The 20,409-nt window shown below is 61.8% G+C and overlaps 1 protein-coding gene and 1 long non-coding RNA gene across 3 annotated transcripts in view; one reads left to right on the top strand and one right to left on the bottom strand.

Moving 5' to 3' along the window:
* Atp2b2 (ATPase plasma membrane Ca2+ transporting 2) overlaps positions 1-20,409 on the top strand; it is a 118,716-nt gene that overhangs the window by 76,008 nt on the left and 22,299 nt on the right. For both annotated transcript variants that reach the window (XM_048356234.1, XM_048356233.1), the window contains exons 3-12: positions 437-634; positions 2,298-2,555; positions 3,319-3,444; positions 5,820-5,945; positions 7,220-7,252; positions 8,048-8,107; positions 13,027-13,068; positions 13,801-13,959; positions 15,172-15,386; positions 18,476-18,718. In XM_048356234.1, the coding sequence (XP_048212191.1) occupies positions 437-634; positions 2,298-2,555; positions 3,319-3,444; positions 5,820-5,945; positions 7,220-7,252; positions 8,048-8,107; positions 13,027-13,068; positions 13,801-13,959; positions 15,172-15,386; positions 18,476-18,718 (1,460 nt within the window). The remainder of the gene's footprint in view (positions 1-436; positions 635-2,297; positions 2,556-3,318; positions 3,445-5,819; positions 5,946-7,219; positions 7,253-8,047; positions 8,108-13,026; positions 13,069-13,800; positions 13,960-15,171; positions 15,387-18,475; positions 18,719-20,409) is intronic.
* Positions 3,930-14,258, bottom strand: LOC125358807. The gene is made up of 4 exons (XR_007212399.1): positions 14,146-14,258; positions 10,506-10,642; positions 5,728-5,899; positions 3,930-4,199 (listed from the first exon to the last, which is right to left on the bottom strand). It is a non-coding gene; the product is annotated as an uncharacterized LOC125358807 (long non-coding RNA).

Raw genomic sequence — 20,409 nt, 5'->3', positions numbered from 1 at the left:
TTTCTCTCTCTCTTTCCAAACACTGAGACCAAAGAAAAGCTCTCAGACAGCCCGAGGCTGCTGACTGTGTCTTTCAAAGACAGAGAAGAGAAAAGCAGGGGGGTGGGGGAACAGCAGAGCGAAGGCTCAAGGCTCAGAGGCTGGGAGGAAAATCCAGCTGTGCCCAGGACAACTGGGGAGCCATCGGCGTCCCCGCACCCCAGGACCCTCAAACACTGGCCCCCCGAGAGGCGTCCCTGCACACAGTCCCCCCTCCCCCCCCCACTGCTTCTGGCCCTCGACGGGAGCCCGCCCCGGGCTCACGGCCCCTGGGCCAGGCTTCTGGAAGGTTCCTGTGTGTGGCCCCCCACCCGCTTTCTGCACCGTTCCCCCCCAGGGACCCGGGAGAATCTCCCCAGCCCCAGCCCAACCCGTCTCCCCCCCCCATCCCCCACAGGTCTACCGGGCACCGCGCCAGACCTGGAAAAGAGGAAGCAGATCTTTGGGCAAAACTTTATACCTCCGAAGAAGCCAAAAACTTTCCTGCAGCTCGTGTGGGAGGCGCTGCAGGACGTGACGCTCATCATCCTGGAGATCGCGGCCATCATCTCCCTCGGCCTGTCCTTCTACCACCCGCCCGGAGAGAGCAACGAAGGTAGGACGGGGCGGGCCGGGGTCAGGACCCACCCGCAGGCCCCCGAGCGGCCGGGTGGGGGGCGGGGGAGCGCAGGCGTCAGACCCCACAGAGACGGCGCAGTGCACCGGGGCCGAGCAGAGCGCGCCAGTGCCCATCGTCCAGATGAGGAGACTGAGTCACCGGGAGGGCAGGTCCCCAGGCGTGCTCCTGGGCCCCCAGCTGTTTGGTTTGGCTCTAAGGGAACACCCACAGACCAAGCCATTGCTAACGAACAGAAATTCATTCCGCGCAAGGCCAGCGTTGCCCGGGAAACCAGATAATCAAGTCGTTTAAGCCGACAGCTCTAATCTGACACATAATAATACTCGGTTGATTCCACCCCCTCCCTCCTCACCCCCTCCCCCCCCGCCCCCCCCCACACCCGGGAGGATTTAAAGACGTGAGAGGGACACGACTCAACGGGATGGGCAGCCAAACCAGCCAAGCGGGAAAAGGAAGGGAAGCGAAATGAACCGGCTGTGGTGACTGAGCTTCCAGGCGGCCGAGGCAGGGAAGGAAGTTAGATGACTCCACTCGCTGGGGTGATCAGTGGCTCGCAGCCACACGCGGGGACGCGCACGGCGGTTTCGGGGTGACCCCCATCCGGACGGAGCAGAAACCGAGGCGGAGGGTGGCCCCGCAGACCGAGGCGGAGGGGCGGGGAGCAGGTGCCGCATGGCGCACTGCGGCTCGAGCGCGCCGAGGGTCTTCATTGGGTGCCAGGCCCTGGTGACCTCATGGGCGGGAGCAGGCCTCCCCATCTTCTGGATGAGCCGCGGGGCTCCCCGAGGGGCCGCGCCCAGGGACAGGCCACATCTCACAGTCGAGACAGAGCAGAGGCTCCCCGGGCTCCTGCCCCAGGAACCCCAAAAAGACCTCAGTCGAGTCTGCTGTGCCCCTTGTCCCCCCCAACCACACAGGGCTGTTCCCGGGGTCCTGCAGCCCCCCAAGGCTGAGGCCCAGCTCATCAGCACCCCCCCCCAACTCCCACCGGGCCAAGACCCAGTGGGACCCTCCGGAAACTCCTCAGCACTCATTTCTCAGGGACTCAAGCTCAGGAGTTCTGTGTGCACGTGTGTGTGTTCTGCTCCGGGAGCTTAAACTCAGCCTCGGCGCTGCCTTGAGTGTTTGTGCTCAAGGCTCGCGCCCTACCACTTTGAACCACAGTGCCACTTCCGGCCCCCTGGTCACTAACTGGAGGTAAGCGTCTCAGGGACCTGCCCGGGCTGGCTCGGAACCCTGAAGCTCAGATCTCAGCCCCCTGAGTTGCTGGGGTGGCAGCCGCTCAGCCCCTGGCTGCCATCTCAATTTGCAGATGAGGAAAGGAAAGCACGGTGCAACATAATAGGATTCGGACTCAGGGCTAACCAGCATTGCGACTCAAAATCAGGGTTGGCACTCTACCACTTGAGACACAGCTCCACTCCTGACCTTTTGATGGTTCATTGGAAGTAAGAGTCTCATAGGCTTTCCTGCCTGGGCTGGCTTTGAACTACAATCCTCAGATCTCAGCCTCCCAAGTAGCTAGGATGACAGGCGTGGGCCTCCGGCACCCAGCTTCCCAGGTACACTGTAAATCCAGGCCGTGAGCCCCTCTCCCGCCGGGGGCCCTCCTTCACCGGCTTCCTTCTTCTCCCTGCAGGGTGTGCGACGGCCCAGGCCGGGGCGGAGGATGAAGGGGAGGCCGAAGCAGGCTGGATCGAGGGTGCCGCCATCCTGCTCTCTGTCATCTGCGTGGTCCTGGTCACCGCCTTCAATGACTGGAGCAAGGAGAAGCAGTTCCGAGGTCTGCAGAGCCGCATTGAACAGGAGCAGAAGTTCACTGTGGTCCGGGCAGGCCAAGTGGTCCAGATCCCCGTGGCGGAGATCGTGGTTGGGGACATCGCCCAGATCAAATATGGCAAGTGTCCCCACCATCCTGCTAGAGCCACAGTCTAGGCAGACAGCCGGCCCGGGGCCCAGCCCGAGAGGGGATGTGCTCGGAGGCCCTGGAGGGCCTGGGGGAGCTAGGGCTCCCGGATCCATTGAAGTCCGAGGTCAAATGCATGACACGTGTGCTCCTCTGCACACGTCTACCCGTAGCAGACATTACTAATGGATCACAGCTCTACAGCCTCCCCAACACAGCCCTCCAAGGGAGATTACTGGTGTTGAGGGCTTGCGAGTTCCATTTTCCATGCCTGAGGTGGCCGCGGGTGGACCATGGTTGGCCTAGAGGAGGTGTTGGAGGAGGTAGAATGTTCTGGGCCTCTGACAAATGAGAAAGTGGGTAGGCTGGGTCCAAAGCTAGCGGGGGAGAGAGGAGGGGTGACTACCTATGTGCTGGGTAGGTAGAGGCGGGCAGTGGGGGAGAGGTTAGAGTGCCCTTCCTCCCTCAGCCCCAGAGGGCTTCCTCAGCGGGGCCTCCTCAGCTGTCAAGGCACAGCCTAGCTGCGTCAGAACTTCCCCTAGCTGCCCACCCAGGCCAGCACTTCCCCTAGCTGCCCACCCAGGCCAGGCATCGCGTCTTAGGGAGGATGGGGTCGGCCGGCTAGTGCGCCCAGGCCCCGCCCCTCGGGCCTGGGCTTCCACCAGCCCCCACTGGCACGGTGGCTCTGCACACCAAGTGCCCGCAGCCTCCGTGGCCACCTGAGGCTCTGCCACCCTCCCTCTCCCCCCACCAGGCGACCTCCTCCCCGCCGACGGCCTCTTCATCCAGGGCAACGACCTCAAGATCGATGAGAGCTCCCTGACCGGGGAGTCCGACCAGGTGCGCAAGTCTGTGGACAAGGACCCCATGCTACTGTCAGGTGAGCGGGGTGGCAGTTCCTGGGGAGGGGGGGAGGCAGCGTCGGGGTGTCCCCACCACCCCGAGGTGGTGTATCCCAGGTCTTGGTCCACTCACGGGAGGTTGGTCCCAAGAGCCCTGTCTAACGTGACCCCCAGGACATCCCCTCCCCGGCCTGAGAAGAATCTATCGGGTGCCAGCCTCGCACCAGGCAGAGGGGACAGCAGGGGCAAAGGCCCAGAGACAGGACGGTGCTGGAGGGCAGGGAGCAAATGGAGAAAGTGGGGGATGGCGGGAGGGGCCGGGGCCGGCCTCTGTGCATGGCCAGGATCTCGTTGGGAGTTGAAGCTCTCCAGAGTGGTTTTAGGGGTGTCTGGTTACACTGGTATTTTTAACGCTGGTGTAGGGGAGTTCCCGCAGGGTCAGGAAGCCATCACGAGGGACCCCCCCCCCAAACCCTGATTGTCTGGTAGAGCTCAGCAGACCTCCCCTCTGCTCTAAGGCAGACCCGGACTGAGCCCTGGGACCGCCCCAGTAATTCACCCCCAGCCCTGTCCGTGGGACCCCAGCTCGGGCATGCTTGGGGGAGCAGACTGGCAACCAGTTCATCTGCAGGAGAGGTGTGAGAAGGTGCTGTCTGAAAGCCAGAAAGAGAGCAAACACCCCAGAGGAGGTGGTGCTGAGCTGGGTTTTAGCGTGTGAATAGGAGCCCGCCGAGTCCAGTTGCAGAGGTCCCCACGTGCAACGTTTCAGTAGTTGGAAGGGGTGCAGAATGTTCTAGAAATGCAAAGGGGAAGGTCAGCACCTTCTGTGCCCTGGGGTTAATGGGACACACACACACACACACACACACACACACACACACACACACACACACACACGGTCCCCGCTGTGCTGGGGCATGGAATCTAGTGAAGGGGACGGAGTGAAGGGGGAAGGGAGTGGACTGGGAAGAGGAAGACGCCCGGAGGGAGTGGGGAGTGGGGGGGGGGGCGGCCGGGGAAGAGGACGCTGAGGACACCGAGTGTGAACAGAAACCAGAGCAGGGAGGCGGGCACCCCCAAGGCACCTGAGGACTGAGGAATGGCAGCCGGGGGCGCCCTGAGGAACGCCATCTTCAGAAATCCCTCCACAGACCCTCACACTCACTCACAGACAGATACACGGACACACACAGACACACACGCACGCACACACTCACAGACAGATACACGGACACACAGAGACACGCGCACACACACTCACTCACAGACAGATACACGGACACACACAGAGACACACACGCACACACACACAGACAGATACACGGACACACAGAGACACGCACATGCACACACTCACTCACAGACAGATACACGGACACACACAGGCACACTCACTCATAGACAGATACACGGACACACACAGAGACACACACACACGCTCACTCACAGACAGATACACGGACACACACAGAGACACACACGCACGCACACACTCACAGACAGATACACGGACACACACAGAGACACACGCATGGACACACTCACTCACAGACAGATACACGGACACACAGAGACACACACGCATGCACACACTCACTCACAGACACATACAAGAGACACACACGCATGCACACGCTCACTCACAGACACGTGGACACACAGACACACATGCACGCACACACTCACTCACAGACAGATACACGGACACACACAGAGACACACGCGTGGACACACTCACTCACAGACAGATACACGGACACACAGAGACACACACGCACACACACACTCACAGACATACGGACACACACAGAGACACACGCACGCACACACTCACTCACAGACAGATACACGGACACACACAGAGACACACATGCACGCACACACTCACAGACACATACACAGACACACAGAGACTGACACCCACACACACACTCACAGACACACACAAGAGACACACACAGAGACTGACGCGTGCACACACACTCACAGACACACACAGAGACTGACACGCACACACACACTCACAGACACACACAGAGACACACACAGAGACTGACGCGCGCACACACAGACACTCTCAGAGACACACTCAGACACATGCACACTCACAGACACACACTCACACTCACAGACATACAGAGACCGACATGCACATGCACATGCACACGCACACTCACAGGCACACAGAGACTGACACACACACATGCACAGACATACACACTCACAGACACGCGCACACACATTCACAGATACACAGAGACCAACAGACACACACTCACAGACACACACAGGGTGTGACCCTTCACTGCTAGGGAACTCACGTTCTCAGCACGCACTGGGCCGGCCTTGCGCCCTCTGCCCCGGGCCGGGCCCTGGCCGCAGGCGGTGGTCACCCAGCGGCGCCCCTCCTCAGGGACCCACGTGATGGAGGGCTCCGGGCGGATGGTGGTGACTGCCGTCGGGGTGAACTCTCAGACCGGCATCATCTTCACTCTGCTGGGGGCCGGCGGAGAAGAGGAAGAGAAGAAAGACAAAAAAGGTGAGTCCGGCCTCCCGCGCGCACACGGGAGGAGGGGCCTCCAAGGCCGCGCTGCTCTGTGGTTGGTCCCCCGTTCGTTCGTCCGTCCGTTCGCTCCCCGCTTCCCGCAGCCCCCTCCCGCACCCCGAGGCCCTGCTGGGGTCAGGCGGGCTGACCGTTCCATCTCCAGGGTCTTGTCCGGTCTCTGTGTTGTCCAGTCCTGTCGTGGAGGCCCCCCTTCCCCTCCAGGCCACGCCCGCCGTGCTGAGGGGACCCCCCCCGCCCCGCCACCCCGACGGCCGGTCCAAGTCCACGCTTAGTGTTCCTTGCACCGAGCAGAGCCGACCCTCTGCCCCGCGAAGGCTTACTACCCCAGGCAGGGGCCCAGCAGAGCTAAACGGTGGCTCCCTGACTCCTTCCAACGTACCCCCCTGCCCTGGTGCTTCCTCCTGCTCCCTTCCGGGGCTCCCCGGACATGGGGGTGGGGGAGGAACCTATGGTGAAAGCACCCCCAGGACAGGGCAGAGGGCTCAGACGAGAAACCTCCGTGCCACCTGCCCCGCGTGGCCGCCCCCTCAGTCGACGCCAGTCTCAGGGCCAGCACCCGGAACCACCGGGGCCTTGGGGGGAGGGAGAGGAGAGGCCAGTGACCCTCTAGGAGGGCAGAGCCCATTTCTGATCAGCCCCACCCCCCAAGATGTTGGCTCCCTCTGGGTCCCCAGAAGAACAACAGAGCTGAGCTGAAGTCTGGAGCTTGGAGAGATCGAGGGTGTGTTGTGGTTGCCAGGGAGAAGAGTCCAGTGGTGCTGGGGGGCGGGAAGGGGGAGGACAGTCCCAGGGGACACCATGACAGGCAGTGTCCGTGCGTGGGGGGGGGGCGTTCTGTGCTGGGGGGGGGGCATAGACAGCAGGGCGGAGCTGAGTGGTCAGGTAAGAGGCGCCGGCCCCACGTGGGGGTCCTCGGCCCCTCTTGGGTACCCCAGACGCTCCCACAGTGCAGACGGAGGTCTGAAATCCGGGATGAAGGTAGGTCTCCACAGCCCCAGGAGTCCGCTCGGGGAGGCGGGGCGTGAGCAGACAGCTCAGCGTGGAGAGAGGACAGGGGGATGCTCCCCAAAACAAAACAGCAGCTGGGGCGGGACCGCGTCTCCTCTGCCCTCCCTCATCCCATCTCTCAGCCAGAGACGCCGCTCAGAGCGCGTGCCCATTTCCTCCGCGTGTGTGCGTGCGTGCGTGAGCAGGAGACACGGGTGTGTGTGCCGCTTCATTAACGTGTCTCCAAAATCATCACACAGGTGTGAAGAAGGGGGATGGCCTTCAGCTACCAGGTACAGTAAGACACGTCCCGGGGCGCCCGGGGCTGGTAGAGTCAGCTGCAGCCTTCGCCACCAGGCCCTGGCCCAGCCACACACACACCCTGAGGACACCCCAGCCCTGCGGGGGTCCCCCCCCATGTCCCTCTGTGCCCCAGGCCATGCCAGGCGGGCGGGCAGGCCTCGCCCCGCCCCCTCTTGGCTTCACTCCGAGGGCCACGGGGGAGTCGCCCCTCCGCCCTCTGCACACACTTCGCCTCACGGGGTGCCACAGCACCTCTGTGCCCCCCCCCCAGCACCCACAGAGCTGCCCCACCCACCCCGCCCACCCCACGCACGGCGTGTGTCCTTCCTCCTCCTCGGCGGGCTGGTTAGGGAAGGAAGGCAGACGGGCGACGGGCAGCAGCCCGAGGGAGGCCTGACTGCCGCCTCCGCCGCCTCCTGCTCCCCCAGGACACCCCAACACCGCGCCGGAGGGCGCAGCCCACGCCCTCCGTGCCGCCCCGGTCACGGAACGTTCTGCGTTGACTGACGGCCACCGGCTGTCCCGCCCTGATGGGCCGCTGGACCCAAGGGCCCAACTGTGGGGGCCCCCACTTAAGCAGATATAACCCCCCCCAAAGAAGAGTGCCATCCTCCTGAGCCCCGCCCTCCTGTGCTCCACGCTTGGTTCTGAGCACCCCGCACACCTCCATGGGAACATTTCACCACCCCCCCTCCATCGGAGTGTCTGTTGGTGTGAGTCCCGCGGTCCCCGTCCCTGTCGCTCCCTCCCTGGTGACGCTCATTTTCCATCCCTCCACCCCACAGCGGCAGACGGGGCAGCAGCTGCCGATGCTGCTGATGGCGCAAACGCCAGCCTAGTCAATGGTACGTCTCCACCGGGAGCTCTCCTCCACCCCGGGCCGCCTTTCTCTCCTCCTTCCAGGCCACGCCCACCTCGGAGGGGCGTGGGTCACTCCGTCCCCCACGTGGGGCGGGCGCTTAGGAGGGGAGCCAGGGCCGGCCAGGACATCAACTCCACACCCCTTAATAACCACCAAACACAGGCTCTGTTGGGGCCATGGGACCCCCCCCCCATACACACAACAGGACATGACTTGGGCCTCTCTTTAGCCCCCAAAGCGGTGTCCTGCCGGGCCTGGCCCTCTCCTAAGCACGCTCCTGGCCCTGCGCCGGGAAGGTGGCCCGGGGGTCGGGACCTGAGCTGCAGCCTGCCTCTGGGCCCCGCGCCAAGGCACCCGGCCTCCGATCCAAACCCCCGGGAGGCAGCAGGGCCTCGGCCTGGCCCGCAGCATGGCTGAGCCACCGGTTTCCGGGTCTTTCCCCCCATCCCCTCTCTCTCTCTCTCTCTCTCGTGGATCACGCGGGCAGTGGTGCTTGGACTCGGGCTAGTCTCTCCCCCGGATGTAGATGGGTGTTTCTTGCTGTTGGCTGTGCTGGAGCGTCTGTGGTCTGCACTCTTGCTGCCCCTGGGCGGCGGGCAAGGGGGGCTTCCCGGGGCCTGGGGTCTTCATCGCCCCTTTCTCATGCACAGGCAGGGCGGGGGTTGCACCCACCAGCCTGAGCCCTGCAAAGACAGCGGCTCTGGGATCTCCCCCTCAGATAAGACTTCTCTAGGCTCAGATTCTATCCTGTCCCTGAGCTAGGGAGCAGGATGGTGGCCAGACTGTGCCCGGAAGGGTGAGAACTGTAAAGGAGCCGAGAGAGAAACAGAAGGACACACACACACACACACACACACACACACACACACACACACACCCCTGCATCCTTGCCGGCCAGGCTCTGCCTATAGCTTTCTCTCTCCTTCTGTCATCTCTCCTGTAAAGCCCACAGACTCCCACCCCAGACCTCTCACCAAGATACCTGTCTTCAGAGTGGGCAAGGACGCCAGGGGTTGCCCAAGGCCCCTCTGCACACAGGTGCTGATTCAGGGGTGGATCTAGTCCAGGAAGAGGAAGGAGGACATCAGGGCTGGGAGGGAGGGGACAGAGAGAACCAGCACAGGCAAAGCCACCGGAAATGACACCTTTGCCAAGGGGATGGCAGGCAGGTGCTAATTGGACGGACCAGCTCCAGGAGGAGAGAGAAAGAGGTGGGGGGGACTCACTTCCAAACTCCAACCAGGAACCCCCTGCATCCAAGGAAAGCATGCAGGAAAGATGAGCAGCTTTCCGTCCTTAGCCACCTCTTGGATGCCAGGTACTCCTGCAAGCATTCTGTGCTCTCTGTCTCATTTAATCCTCGGGACAGCCTCCTGCCTACGTCTTCCTGTCCCTACTTTAAAGATGAGGATCTAGAAGATCAAGGCACTAGTCCAAGTCCCAACACTAGAGAGTAGCCGAGTGGGGATTTGAACTCAGAAACCAGACCTGGCTGCATGACAGGTGTCTACTTGTTCCGGGGATCTCGGCCCCCTGGCCCCTACCCCCTACCCCCATGGGCTGTATCTTGTAAGTTATGCAAGGAAACGAAGAGGCTATTCCCCTAAGGAAATGACCCCGTGGGGAAGGCTATTTTCACGCGGGAAATACTGCTGGTGCACACCTGTAATCTCGGCACTCGGGAGCCTGAGGTGGGAAGATTGAGCGTTTGAGGCCAGCCTGGGTTATAGAACAAGATCCCGTCTTAAAACAACCCACAGCTGGGGCTGTAGCTCAGTGGCAGAGCACGGCAGATGTGTAAAGGCTTTGGGTTCCATCCCAACGCTGCTCGAGAAAGGTTTGCGAGCCGCCGGATTGAATCGGTCCCTGTCTTGTCACAGAAATTGTGAGAGCCTGGAACAGGGCGTGAGTTTTGCAGCCCGAAGTGCTCACGGTGTAGAAGCAAGGCTTCCCGGGCTATTTGACAGAGGGGCTTTGCCCAGATGAGCCCTTGGGTTGGCTGTGACCCATAGTCTTGGTCCAGGAGATTGGGGGGGGTGGGGGGGGGATACTTAAAGCCATTGACATTGAGAAGTGATTGAAGGGCCCACAGTTCGGGCACCCCCTAGGGCATGATCAGAAGTGCCCGTGTCTGACCCCGCCCCCTGCCAGCCATGGGAATCCGAATTCTAACCAATGGTCAGGCACCAGACCCTGCCTCGGTCAGCAAGAGGGAACCTAGTGGCATTCCGCCTCCCTCTTCTGAACTAAATCTTGATAATAAGATAAGACTTAGATAATAAGGATTAGAAAAATCCTTGGCTGGCCATGATTCCCCCCCCCCCCCCGCGCACACACACACACACCCCAACCCCACCCCAACTCCGCTCTCCCAAGGTCACCTGGACAAGACTGAGGGGGTCCTCTCAGCTGGGAGACATTCCTGTTGCCTTGGTGATCTTATGACGTGTCTGTTTACTCCTACGTCACGTGTGGCCACACTTCTAATCGGGATGGATGGCGGGGTCACCTGAGGACTCTGGATGTTCATTCACACAGCACAGGGATATAGATATAGAGATATAGATATAGATACAGAGATAGAGATACAGATCCAGATACAGATACAGATATAGATATAGACATAGATGTATATAATGGGGAAGAAAGGTACAGGAGGAGAAGCCAGAACTCCTGGGTCTCCTCGCTAGGAGACTGTCTTGCCCAAACCTTGTGTCTCCGGGCAACCCCACAGGAACCTTGCACACCTAGGCCACTCATGCCCACGCCCCTTGCCATCGAGGGAGAACTGGCCGGTCCCGAGCCGCTGCGTGGGGCCCCAGTGCACGGCTCTGACCCCAGTCCCCTCGTCGTGAATCCCGCCCCCCCCCCAGGCCGCACGTGGGGCCTCGGCTGGATGTCCCACCCCAGAGCAGGGCCAGGCAGGCACCCATTTGGCTGAGAAGAGCTCCTAAATCAGTCCCTCGCTCCTGACAAACCAGGCCATCTGCACCGAAGCGCTCCCGGAACGGCGCTCCCTTCCTCCAGCCCTCGCGCGCCTGATTGTCTCTCCGGTAATAAAAGAGGAAATTGCTGGCTGGGGCTGATGGGCTTGCGCACGTCTGGCGGTCGGCAGCGCACAGAGAGGCCCCGGGAGAAACCGAGCACGAGGGTGGACGCCTCGTCCTCGGTGCCCCTTAGCCCAGTTCGTGGAATCACTGTAAGATACAAAAACAATACTAATGACAGCGTGCTTTGTTTCTATCTGCTCGAAAAGAAGGAAGCTTGCTCCCTGCTGCCTTTGAACCCAGTGAGAGCGTCTTACGGTCGAGCCGTGGGGCTTTCCTCTGTAGAAGCTGGGCTGGGCTCCGGGCTGCTCCGCCTGAACCTCCCTGTGCCTCAGTTTCCCTCTGCGGTAAATGCAGGGATGGCGCCGCCAAGGTGCCTCGGAATGGCCCAGAGCCGAGCCAGGAGCGTGGTTAGGGGGGAACAGAGTGGGAGGGGCACAGCCAGCCTGCTCCCCAACATCCCAGCGGGCCCCCCTTGATGCCCTACACCGGGCTCCACTTTCCCCGTATGACCCAGGCAGACCTCCAGCCGTCGCTTAAGAGGGAGGCCTAGGTTATCATGTTGGGCACCCGTAGCCGAGCCTCTCAGGCCTCTCCTCGGGGATGAGCCGGCCACCGGGCTCTGGGTGAGCCCCACGGGCCTGGTGGACAGACAGGTGGGCACAGGTGAAGGCCGGTGTGTAGTGGCCGTCGGAGCTGGCCAAGGCTAAGGAGGAGGCCACCGGCAGCCCGGTGACGGTGACGGTGGGAGCCGCAGACTCAGCCGTCCCTGCAGAAGGCGGCGGCGGGGCCCGGTGTGGGAAGGGCGCCCGGGGTCGGCTCAGGCCGGCCTTAGCACGCAGCCCGAACCACAGCATGAAGACTCCCGTAGCCAGGGTGAGCTCTTCCCCCTGGGGTCAGGTCATTTCCCGGAGGGTCCCAGACACTTCAGGAGACCCCTTCCGGCTCTTTGCCCTGTTTGCTTTCAAGGGTGCTGGGCGGGGGCTTGCCAGCCTTCAGAGAGACAAGGGGAAAGGAGAATCCCCACCCCCACCCTGGAGCCAGAAACAGAAGGTGGGGGCAGGTCGGCTCCATGCCTTTTCCATCCTGCAATGAATCTCTCCTCCTCCTCCTCTTCTTCTTCTTCTTCTTCTTCTTCTTCTTCTTCTTCTTCTTCTTCTTCTTCTTCTTCTTCTTCTTCTTCTTCTTCTTCTTCCCCCCCTCCCTCTCTTTCACTGGAAAAGACAAAGGATATATATAGGCTGAGCCAAGTTTTCCATTCCTCAAACACAGTAGCCAAGCTAGCCATAAGAGCCCCAGTCGGGGCCTGCGATTTTTCCCTTCCAGCAGACTCTTCACACCGGGTCCTTTATTCTCTAAGGAATGCTGAAAGGATTCCAACAGGCATCCTCTCCCAACCAGGCCTTGGTGGCTCCCACCTGTAATTCTAGCTACTCAAGAGGCTGAGATCCGAGGATCACAGTTCAAAGCCAGCTCCAATTAACCACCAAAAAAAAAAAAAGGAAAACGCTGGAAGCGGAGCTGTGGCTCAAGTGGCAAAGAGCCAGCCTTAGGTGAAAAGAAACTAAAGGAGAACACAAGGCCCTGAGTTCAAGCCACAGTACAGGAAGGAAGGAAGGAAGGAAGGAAGGCCTTTCTTCTGAGTCTTCTAGAAAGTCAAGAGCCACTTAGACCGTCAGCCTGGTGGCTCACGTGACCACCAGCTTGACCCTTGTCCCGGGGCCTCCTCAGTGTCCCCCAGTAGCCCAGCCCTCCTTCCGTCTGTGATGTGAAAGTCCGTGACCTGTGACGTCTGGGTGATGACCAACCTGTGCTGTCTGTTCTCTGTTGTCTGTTAAAATTCTTTGTCATGTAGGTAAAATGCAGGATGGCAATGTGGACGGCAACCAGAGCAAAGGTAACCGTCGGCACCGACCCGGCAGCGAGTCCCCGTGGCCTCGCCTGCGGGGCCTGGCGCCTTTGTGGGGTGGTGGGGTGAAGCCGTGATCTGTGGTGCAGGGCCAAATTCACGGAGGGGCTGTGCCCGCCCGGCCTCTGCGGAGCCTCTGCCCGCGGGGTGGAAGTCCGAGTCCGGACGCTGGTCCTTGGAGACCGGTACAGGTAGAGAAGGGTTGTCCCGCCTCTGTCTGGAAAGGACCCAGGCCCTCCTCCGACCCGGGGCTGAAAAGCCCTTGCCTCTGCAAGTGGGAACCCCGTACCCCCGGCAGGCACACCCAAACGCGGGGACCCCCACCCGCTTTTTCCTTTGAAACTCTGTCCCTTTGTCATCCCAACCACCAGGCCCTCGGGGCGCGCTGGGCAGCCCCCGCCCTCCGTCTTGTTGAGTACGCGAGGTGTCCAGGGGCCATTTGCGGTTGGCTCCGTGGGCCTAGTCAGACCCCAAGAGGAATCGGGGTGAAGCCCTATGAGTCCAGGCTGTGCCCCCGATTCCTGGTCCCAGGCAGCGCGACCAGGGCACCTCCGGGGACCAGACTCCAGTGCCACGGGACACGTCCCATCCCTGCTTCTGTGCCGGCCATGCGGGGCTCCGAGGGGGCAGCGGGGACCCCCACCGGGTAGGCAGGGCTGACCCGCACGCGTGTCCGTGTCTGTGTGCACACGTGGGTGCTCTCCCCCCCCCCCCCCGCAGCCAAGCAGCAGGACGGGGCGGCCGCCATGGAGATGCAGCCCCTGAAGAGCGCCGAGGGCGGCGACGCGGACGACAAGAAGAAGGCCAACATGCACAAGAAGGAGAAGTCCGTGCTGCAGGGCAAGCTCACCAAGCTGGCGGTGCAGATCGGCAAGGCAGGTGAGTGTGCGGGCGACGGGGGACGGGGTGGGGGGGGTCCCTGCCTTGTAGGGCTCCGTGCACCCCAAGCACTTGTGGCTGCCCAAGGAGCAGAGGCTGCAGGCCTGGAGTCCTAGGCCGGCCCGCGCTTCATCCCGAGGGCAATGGGCGCCGCGGGAGAGAAGGGGAGAACGGGGGTGGACTTACGCTTCATCCTGGCCACCCTTAGTCTGCAAAAGAGAGTCAGAGGTGGAGGGCGGGGCCGGACGCCCGGGGAGCCGCCCCGAGCTGCTCCCCTGCGCCACAATCCCAGCGAAGGTGACAGCTGCCGTGACGGCTGGTGACAGCGGAGCCCAGCTGCAGGGTGCGCCCCGGCCCCCCGGGCCCAGCCCCGGAGCCCCTCTTGGCTAAGGAGATGACATTCAAGGCCTCCCCAGCTGGCTTCTCCCCCCCCCCCCCGCCCCCCGTGGCTGTCTCCCAGCTCTAATTATAGACACCACCAGGCGGGGAAAGGAAGCAAATTATAGGCTTGGTCGTCTATATTTAAACTCGGGGGCCTGGTGACAGCTCCCGGCTGCTGGGCGCTTGGCTTCCCGCCCCTGCCACCATCAGACGGACGGAGAGAGGAGCCGGGTTTGAGGCTCCGGAGCTGGAGGTGTGGTGGGGGGGGGGGGTCAACAGGCCCCCGGGAATTCCTCCATCCGCCATTGCCGCCACAGGCAGAGAGGCTCATGGGAGGCACACGGTGCCCGCGGCCCTGTGCCCTTCAAGGCCCACATGCCCCCGGGGGGCCCCCCCCCCACCTCACCCGGCCCCCAATGGGGTTTATCTCTCCCCTCAGCGTCGTGTGTGCCAGTCCTAGGGCTTGAGCTCAGGACCTGGGCCCCGTCCCTGAGCTCTTCCTCCCGAGGTTAGCACTCTGTCACTTTGAGCCACTTGCGGCCATCTCACAGGGCCGTCGATGCCCCGTGCAGCCCCCTCAGCTCCTATCTGAGGACAGCCGGCACCGCCCGGGCACTTGGCACGCGTTTCCACGTGGGTCACCCGGCCAAAGCGCGTGAAGGGGGCCCGCGCGCCCCGAGGACCAAGGACTCGCTCCGGGTCACCACGCAAGGACTCCGCGGGGGCTACCAGGGGAGCTGGGGTCAGGCTGACCCCAGAGCCCTAGGAGTGGGCGCTCTCGGGGTCCCCGCCCCTCCCGGAGGCCCCTGAGCAGGTGCCCCTGTGTCGCAGGCCTGGTGATGTCAGCCATCACGGTCATCATCCTGGTCCTCTACTTCACCGTGGACACCTTTGTGGTCAACAAGAAGCCGTGGCTGCCCGAGTGCACGCCCGTGTACGTGCAGTACTTCGTCAAGTTCTTCATCATCGGCGTGACCGTGCTGGTGGTGGCCGTGCCCGAGGGCCTCCCGCTGGCCGTCACCATCTCGCTGGCCTACTCGGTGAAGGTGAGCGGGCGGACGGCGGGGCTCGGCCGGGGGGCGGGGCGGGCAAGGCCGCGCCGGGTGCCGTCGCTGGGGTCCGTGGGGGGCTCGGCCGGGGGGCGGGGCGGGCAAGGCACACAGGTGCCCAGGGGCTCGGAGACAGAACGCATGGGGGAGGGGTTCCCAAGAGCCCAGGCACCTCCAGAAGCCTGGGCCAAGCCGGCCCCTGGCCCCAGTGTTGCCTTATGAGCGCCGCACACCTTCCATCTCCTTAAGCCACAAATCCGGGCTCGACGGCAACTCTCCGGACTTTTATTCACCGTCAACTCAAATTTAAAAAAAAAAAAATTAAAATTGGGCTAGGCTGTAGCTCAGTAGTAGGACACACCCAGAGCTTGGGGTTCCAACCCCAGCAGCCTCAAAGTATAGAGTGAAAGGCAGGCCAAGGGCCGGGGACGTGGCTTCGCGGTAGAGCGCTCGCCTCGCACGCATGGAGCCCTGGGTTCTGTGCCTCAGCACCACAGACACAGAGGTGGCGCTGTGGCTCAAGTGGCAGAGGGCTAGTCTTGAGTAAAAGCAGCTCAGGGACAGTGCCCAGGCCCTGAGTTCAAGCCCCGGGACTGGCACCAAAAAACAAAAAAAACAAAACAAAAAATGCAGGCCAAAACCTACTATTCCATCGCAGCCAAGGGAGGCAAAGCCTGCCTCCCGGTGAGAGGCCTTCGGCGCGCAGAGTGAGGAAGGGGCACCGAAAGAGTCGGGGGGGTTTTGGTTGGTTGGTTTGTTCATTTGTTTTTGGTACCAGTCTCAGGGCCTGAGCACTGTCCCTGAGCTTTTGTGCTCAAGGCTAGCGCTCTGCCACCTGAGCCACAGCGCCACTTCCGGCTTTTTTTTTTTGGTGTGTGTGGGGGGGGGTGCTTAATTGGATCTAAGAGTCTCATGGACTTTCCTGCCCAGGCTGGCTCTGAACTGCGGTCCTCTGATCTTAGCCCCCTGAGTAGCTAGGATGACAGGCGTGAGCCACCTGAGCGCAGCTGAGAGTCTGGTTTTAGGGGGGCCCCCCTGCCCTCCGATACAGACTGAAAATGTAAGGGGCCATACCTGCAGGTCACCAGGGCTCTGCTGGGGAAGCTCGGGCCTGGGCCTTTCCTAAACTCTGACCCATGGCCACCCCCCACCCCCACCCCTGCTGAGGCTCCGCCCACCCCTGCCCACTGAGGCACCGCCCACCCCTGGCACCGCCCACCCCGCCCACCGAGGCTCCGCCCACCCCTGCCTGCTAATGCAGTGGTCATCGTTGAGCCAGAACCCTGTGCTTCCTAGCCTCTGTGGGTGGCCCCAGCTCCTCCCTCCTCCCTCCTCAAAGGCTCCCTTTGCCCTGGGGTTCCCCCATCGTCGAGCGCAGGGCCTTGGGCTCCCATTTCCCAGCGTGCGATGCCAGGTGGTCCCCCCCCACACGGTGGAGGTGAGGGCGCGTTCCCTTGCTCTGAGAAGCCAGCAGGCCCGCCGGGGCTCGGCCAGCTTCAGTTTGCATCTGGATTTGGACTGTGCCCTCTGGTGTAATTTCATACAGGGAGCTCTCGCGGCGGGTGCCAGGGAGTGGCAGCTCTGCCACTGTAAGAGATACCCACTGATCGCCTCCCTGTTTTAGGATTCTCGAATAAACTCCATCTCACAAAGCAACGCCCAGGGGGCTCACAGCACAGAGCTCCCCGGTACCCAAGGCCTGGCAGGGGCCCCCCGCCCGGGGTGGCGGTGAGTGGCACCTCCCTTGTTGGGGTCCCCGAGAGCTGGTTTGGGGGAGCAGACGCTGTGAGCCCTCTGCCCTCCGCACGTCCTGGGTCATGGGGGTACAGACATGCACTACCACACCCGGCCGTGGTAGCAATGGGGTCTCACACACACTTCTACCTGGGCTGGCTGGCCTTCAAACTACAGTCTCCTGATCTCTGTCTCCCAAGCAGCTAGGATTACGGGAGTGAGCCACAGCGCCCGGCTTCCTACTCCTCTTTTATCCTCATTATAAAGAGTCTTCACGAGGAACAAGGGGACAGGAAATCGAATCCCTGGTCACAGACCGGGACGCCATCTGATGCAGCGGTTAGCAGCTTTCATGTCTTCCTGGTCAGACGGCACCAGCACTGCCAGGAACCTGCCTGAGAATTGCTTGCCTCGCATCCCTGTTCAAGAACCTAGAAGCAGCTAGGAATGGGATGCAGGGCCGAGGACAAAAAGAGGCATAAAAATAGTAATAGCCGGGCACCCGTAGCTCACGCCTGTGATCCTAGCTACGCTCAGGAGGCCGAGGTCCTCAGGCTCATGTTCAAAGCCAGGCTGGGCAGGGACGTCCATGAGACTCTTACCTCCAGTGAACCACCAGGAAACCAGATGTGGAGCTGTGGTCCCAAGTGGGAGAGGGCTAGCCTTGAGCAGAAAGAGCTTGGGGGCAGCGCTCTGGGTTCAAGCAACACGACTGACAAAAAAAAAGAAGCCAACAAAAGTCTGAAATTCTATCCCTCCAGAGATAATGACATCGATGTGATGTTTTTCCAGTTATTTTCCTTTATCTATAAACATGTACATAACCCAGCCAAAAAAAAAAAAAAAAAGTCTCACTCGAGAAAAACCCATAACCAAATGTGACACGGCTGTGTTGAGCACAAAGGAAGATATTTGAAGTAATCGGTGAACACTCAACCTCTGTGCGTCCATGCGCGTGTTACACACACACACACACACACACACACACACACATCAGCGCCACCAGGGCTTAAACTCAAGGCCTTGAGGTTTTGCCTCGAGGCTGGCGCTCTCTCCACTTGAGCCACGGCTCCGTTTCCGGCTTTTCGCCGGTTAATTCGAGGCGAGGGTCCGACGTCCTTGTCCACCCAGGCTGGCCTCGAACCACGCTCCTCAGATCTCAGCATCCCCGGTAGCCGGGGCTACAGGCGTGAGCTGCCCGGACGCCCAGAGGCCCCGACTTTTACCTTCTCCCCAAGGGGACGCAGATTCGTCCCGCAGCGCCCATCCGCGCCACGCGGGACACAGCGGAGAGGAGGGGCGCAGGCGGCCCCTCCTCCCTCACCCCCCTCCCCTCCCCCTCACCCCCCCAGAAAATGATGAAGGACAACAACCTGGTGCGGCACCTGGATGCCTGCGAGACCATGGGCAACGCGACCGCCATCTGCTCGGACAAGACGGGCACGCTCACCACCAACCGCATGACGGTGGTGCAGGCCTACGTGGGCGACGTCCATTACAAGGAGATCCCGGAGCCCGGCGCCATCAACGCCAAGACCCTGGAGCTGCTGGTCAACGCCATAGCCATCAACAGCGCCTACACCACCAAGATCTTGGTAAGCGGTACCCGGCCACGGCCTCTGCTGGCGGCGGGGGGCGGGGGGGGGGAGGGTCATGGGACACCGAGACCCACGGGCCGAGTCACGTGACCGGCACCTTCCACGAGAGTCGGAGCTCGCCAGTCCATAATGGCGACCCGCTTCTCTTTGGCTTCCTATTCACATGGCTGTGATGTTTGTGTGGCCAGCTCGGCAAGATGGCTGCTCATTATTGAGTGCTGTGGCTATAGTGGGTTTGGGCCGTTTGGGGATTTGAACTCACGACCTGGATAGGCATATGCTCTACCACTTGAGCCATTCCCTCGGCCCTTCTTCCCCCCTGTAGGGTCCTGCTTCTGCCCAAGGACCCCCTTAGACCGGGATCCTTCTGCCTCTGCTTTCTGCACAGCTGGTGTTTTAGGCCTGTGCTAGCACACCCGGCTTAGTCTTTGAGATGGGGTCTTGCTTTCGGATACAGGCCCCTCACCAAACAGCCCACTGTGGACTGGGGTGGCTACATCTCAAACCATTCCAAACTTGGTGTCACAAAACAACTGTCCAACGGTGGGTGGTCTTCCACCGCCGGGGGTTCCCCGTCCACTGGATCAACCAACCACAGATCAGAAGCGTTCAGAAAACGGGCGGCTCGCGCCTGTCATCCCAGTGACGCAGGAGGCTGAGGTCTGAGGATCGTGGCTCAAAGCCAGCCCGGCAGGAAAGTCCGTGAGACTCTGATCTCCCATTAGTCACCAGCAAAGGGGAAGTGGAGCTGTGACTCAAAGTGGTAGAGCCCCTAGCCTTGTGCAAAAAGAGTTCAGGGACCGCACCGAGGCCCCCAGTTCAAGCCCCACGACTGACAAAATAAAAAGTAGTCGGGAAGACGTTCCGGCGGGGCCTGAACGTGTTCGGCCTTTCCCAGCCATCCAGTGTGACCACCGCGCGCGCGGCCTTGCGCTGCGTGAGGTGTAACCCGTCCTCTAGAAGGAACTGGAAGCATTCAGAGGGATGGGGAGGGAGTTGTGCAAACGCTACGCCATGCTTGCATTTCCCATGAAGAACTAACTGGGTGTCTGCATTTCTGGGTGTCTGCTGGGGTCCTAGAATGACCCCCCCCCGACCTCGGGTAGCAGGGCCTGTGCGCGTGATGGTTGTGAACGCGAGCGTGTACGGCGGCTGGCCCAGACCCCGGGGCTGGCACGGCAGACACCTCGTCTTGCTGGGAGGTGCCGTGGGTGGCGTGGACCCCCGGGGAGCCCCAGTGTGGGCGAGAGGGTCCTGGCTTTACGGGTGGCACCCGTCCTGCTCCGGTCCCGAGCACGGGTGTCCTCCTGGTAACCGCCCAGCCTCTGAAGGATGCCGAGAAGCCCAGAACCCTCCCGCGCAGACGTTGGTCGGCGTCCAGATGCAGGGCCTCTCTGCCTCTGGGCAGCCGGCCAAGCCTTTGTTTACCCCGGAGCCCTGGCTCCGCCTTTGCCCCCCCGCCAGCTGCAACCAGCACAGGCAGGTCGGGTTTGTGGGACCCTGGGGCAGCACCCCCACCCGAGGAGGACAGCAAGAGTGGTGGGAGCAGAGGGCTGAGGGAGGAAGAGCTGACAGAAGGAAACGGGGCTGGAGACTGTGAGCCTTGGGTGTGACACGGGAAGCCACATTGTCCTCTTCTCTCTTCCACACCGTCCCCCCAGATGGGGAGCAAGAGAGGCCGGCCATGC

The sequence above is a fragment of the Perognathus longimembris genome, chromosome 10, assembly GCF_023159225.1.
Source record: "Perognathus longimembris pacificus isolate PPM17 chromosome 10, ASM2315922v1, whole genome shotgun sequence".
Taxonomy (NCBI): domain Eukaryota; kingdom Metazoa; phylum Chordata; class Mammalia; order Rodentia; family Heteromyidae; genus Perognathus; species Perognathus longimembris.
The sequence above is the reverse complement of the archived record's forward strand: the minus strand, read 5'-3'. Positions and strand labels throughout refer to the sequence as shown.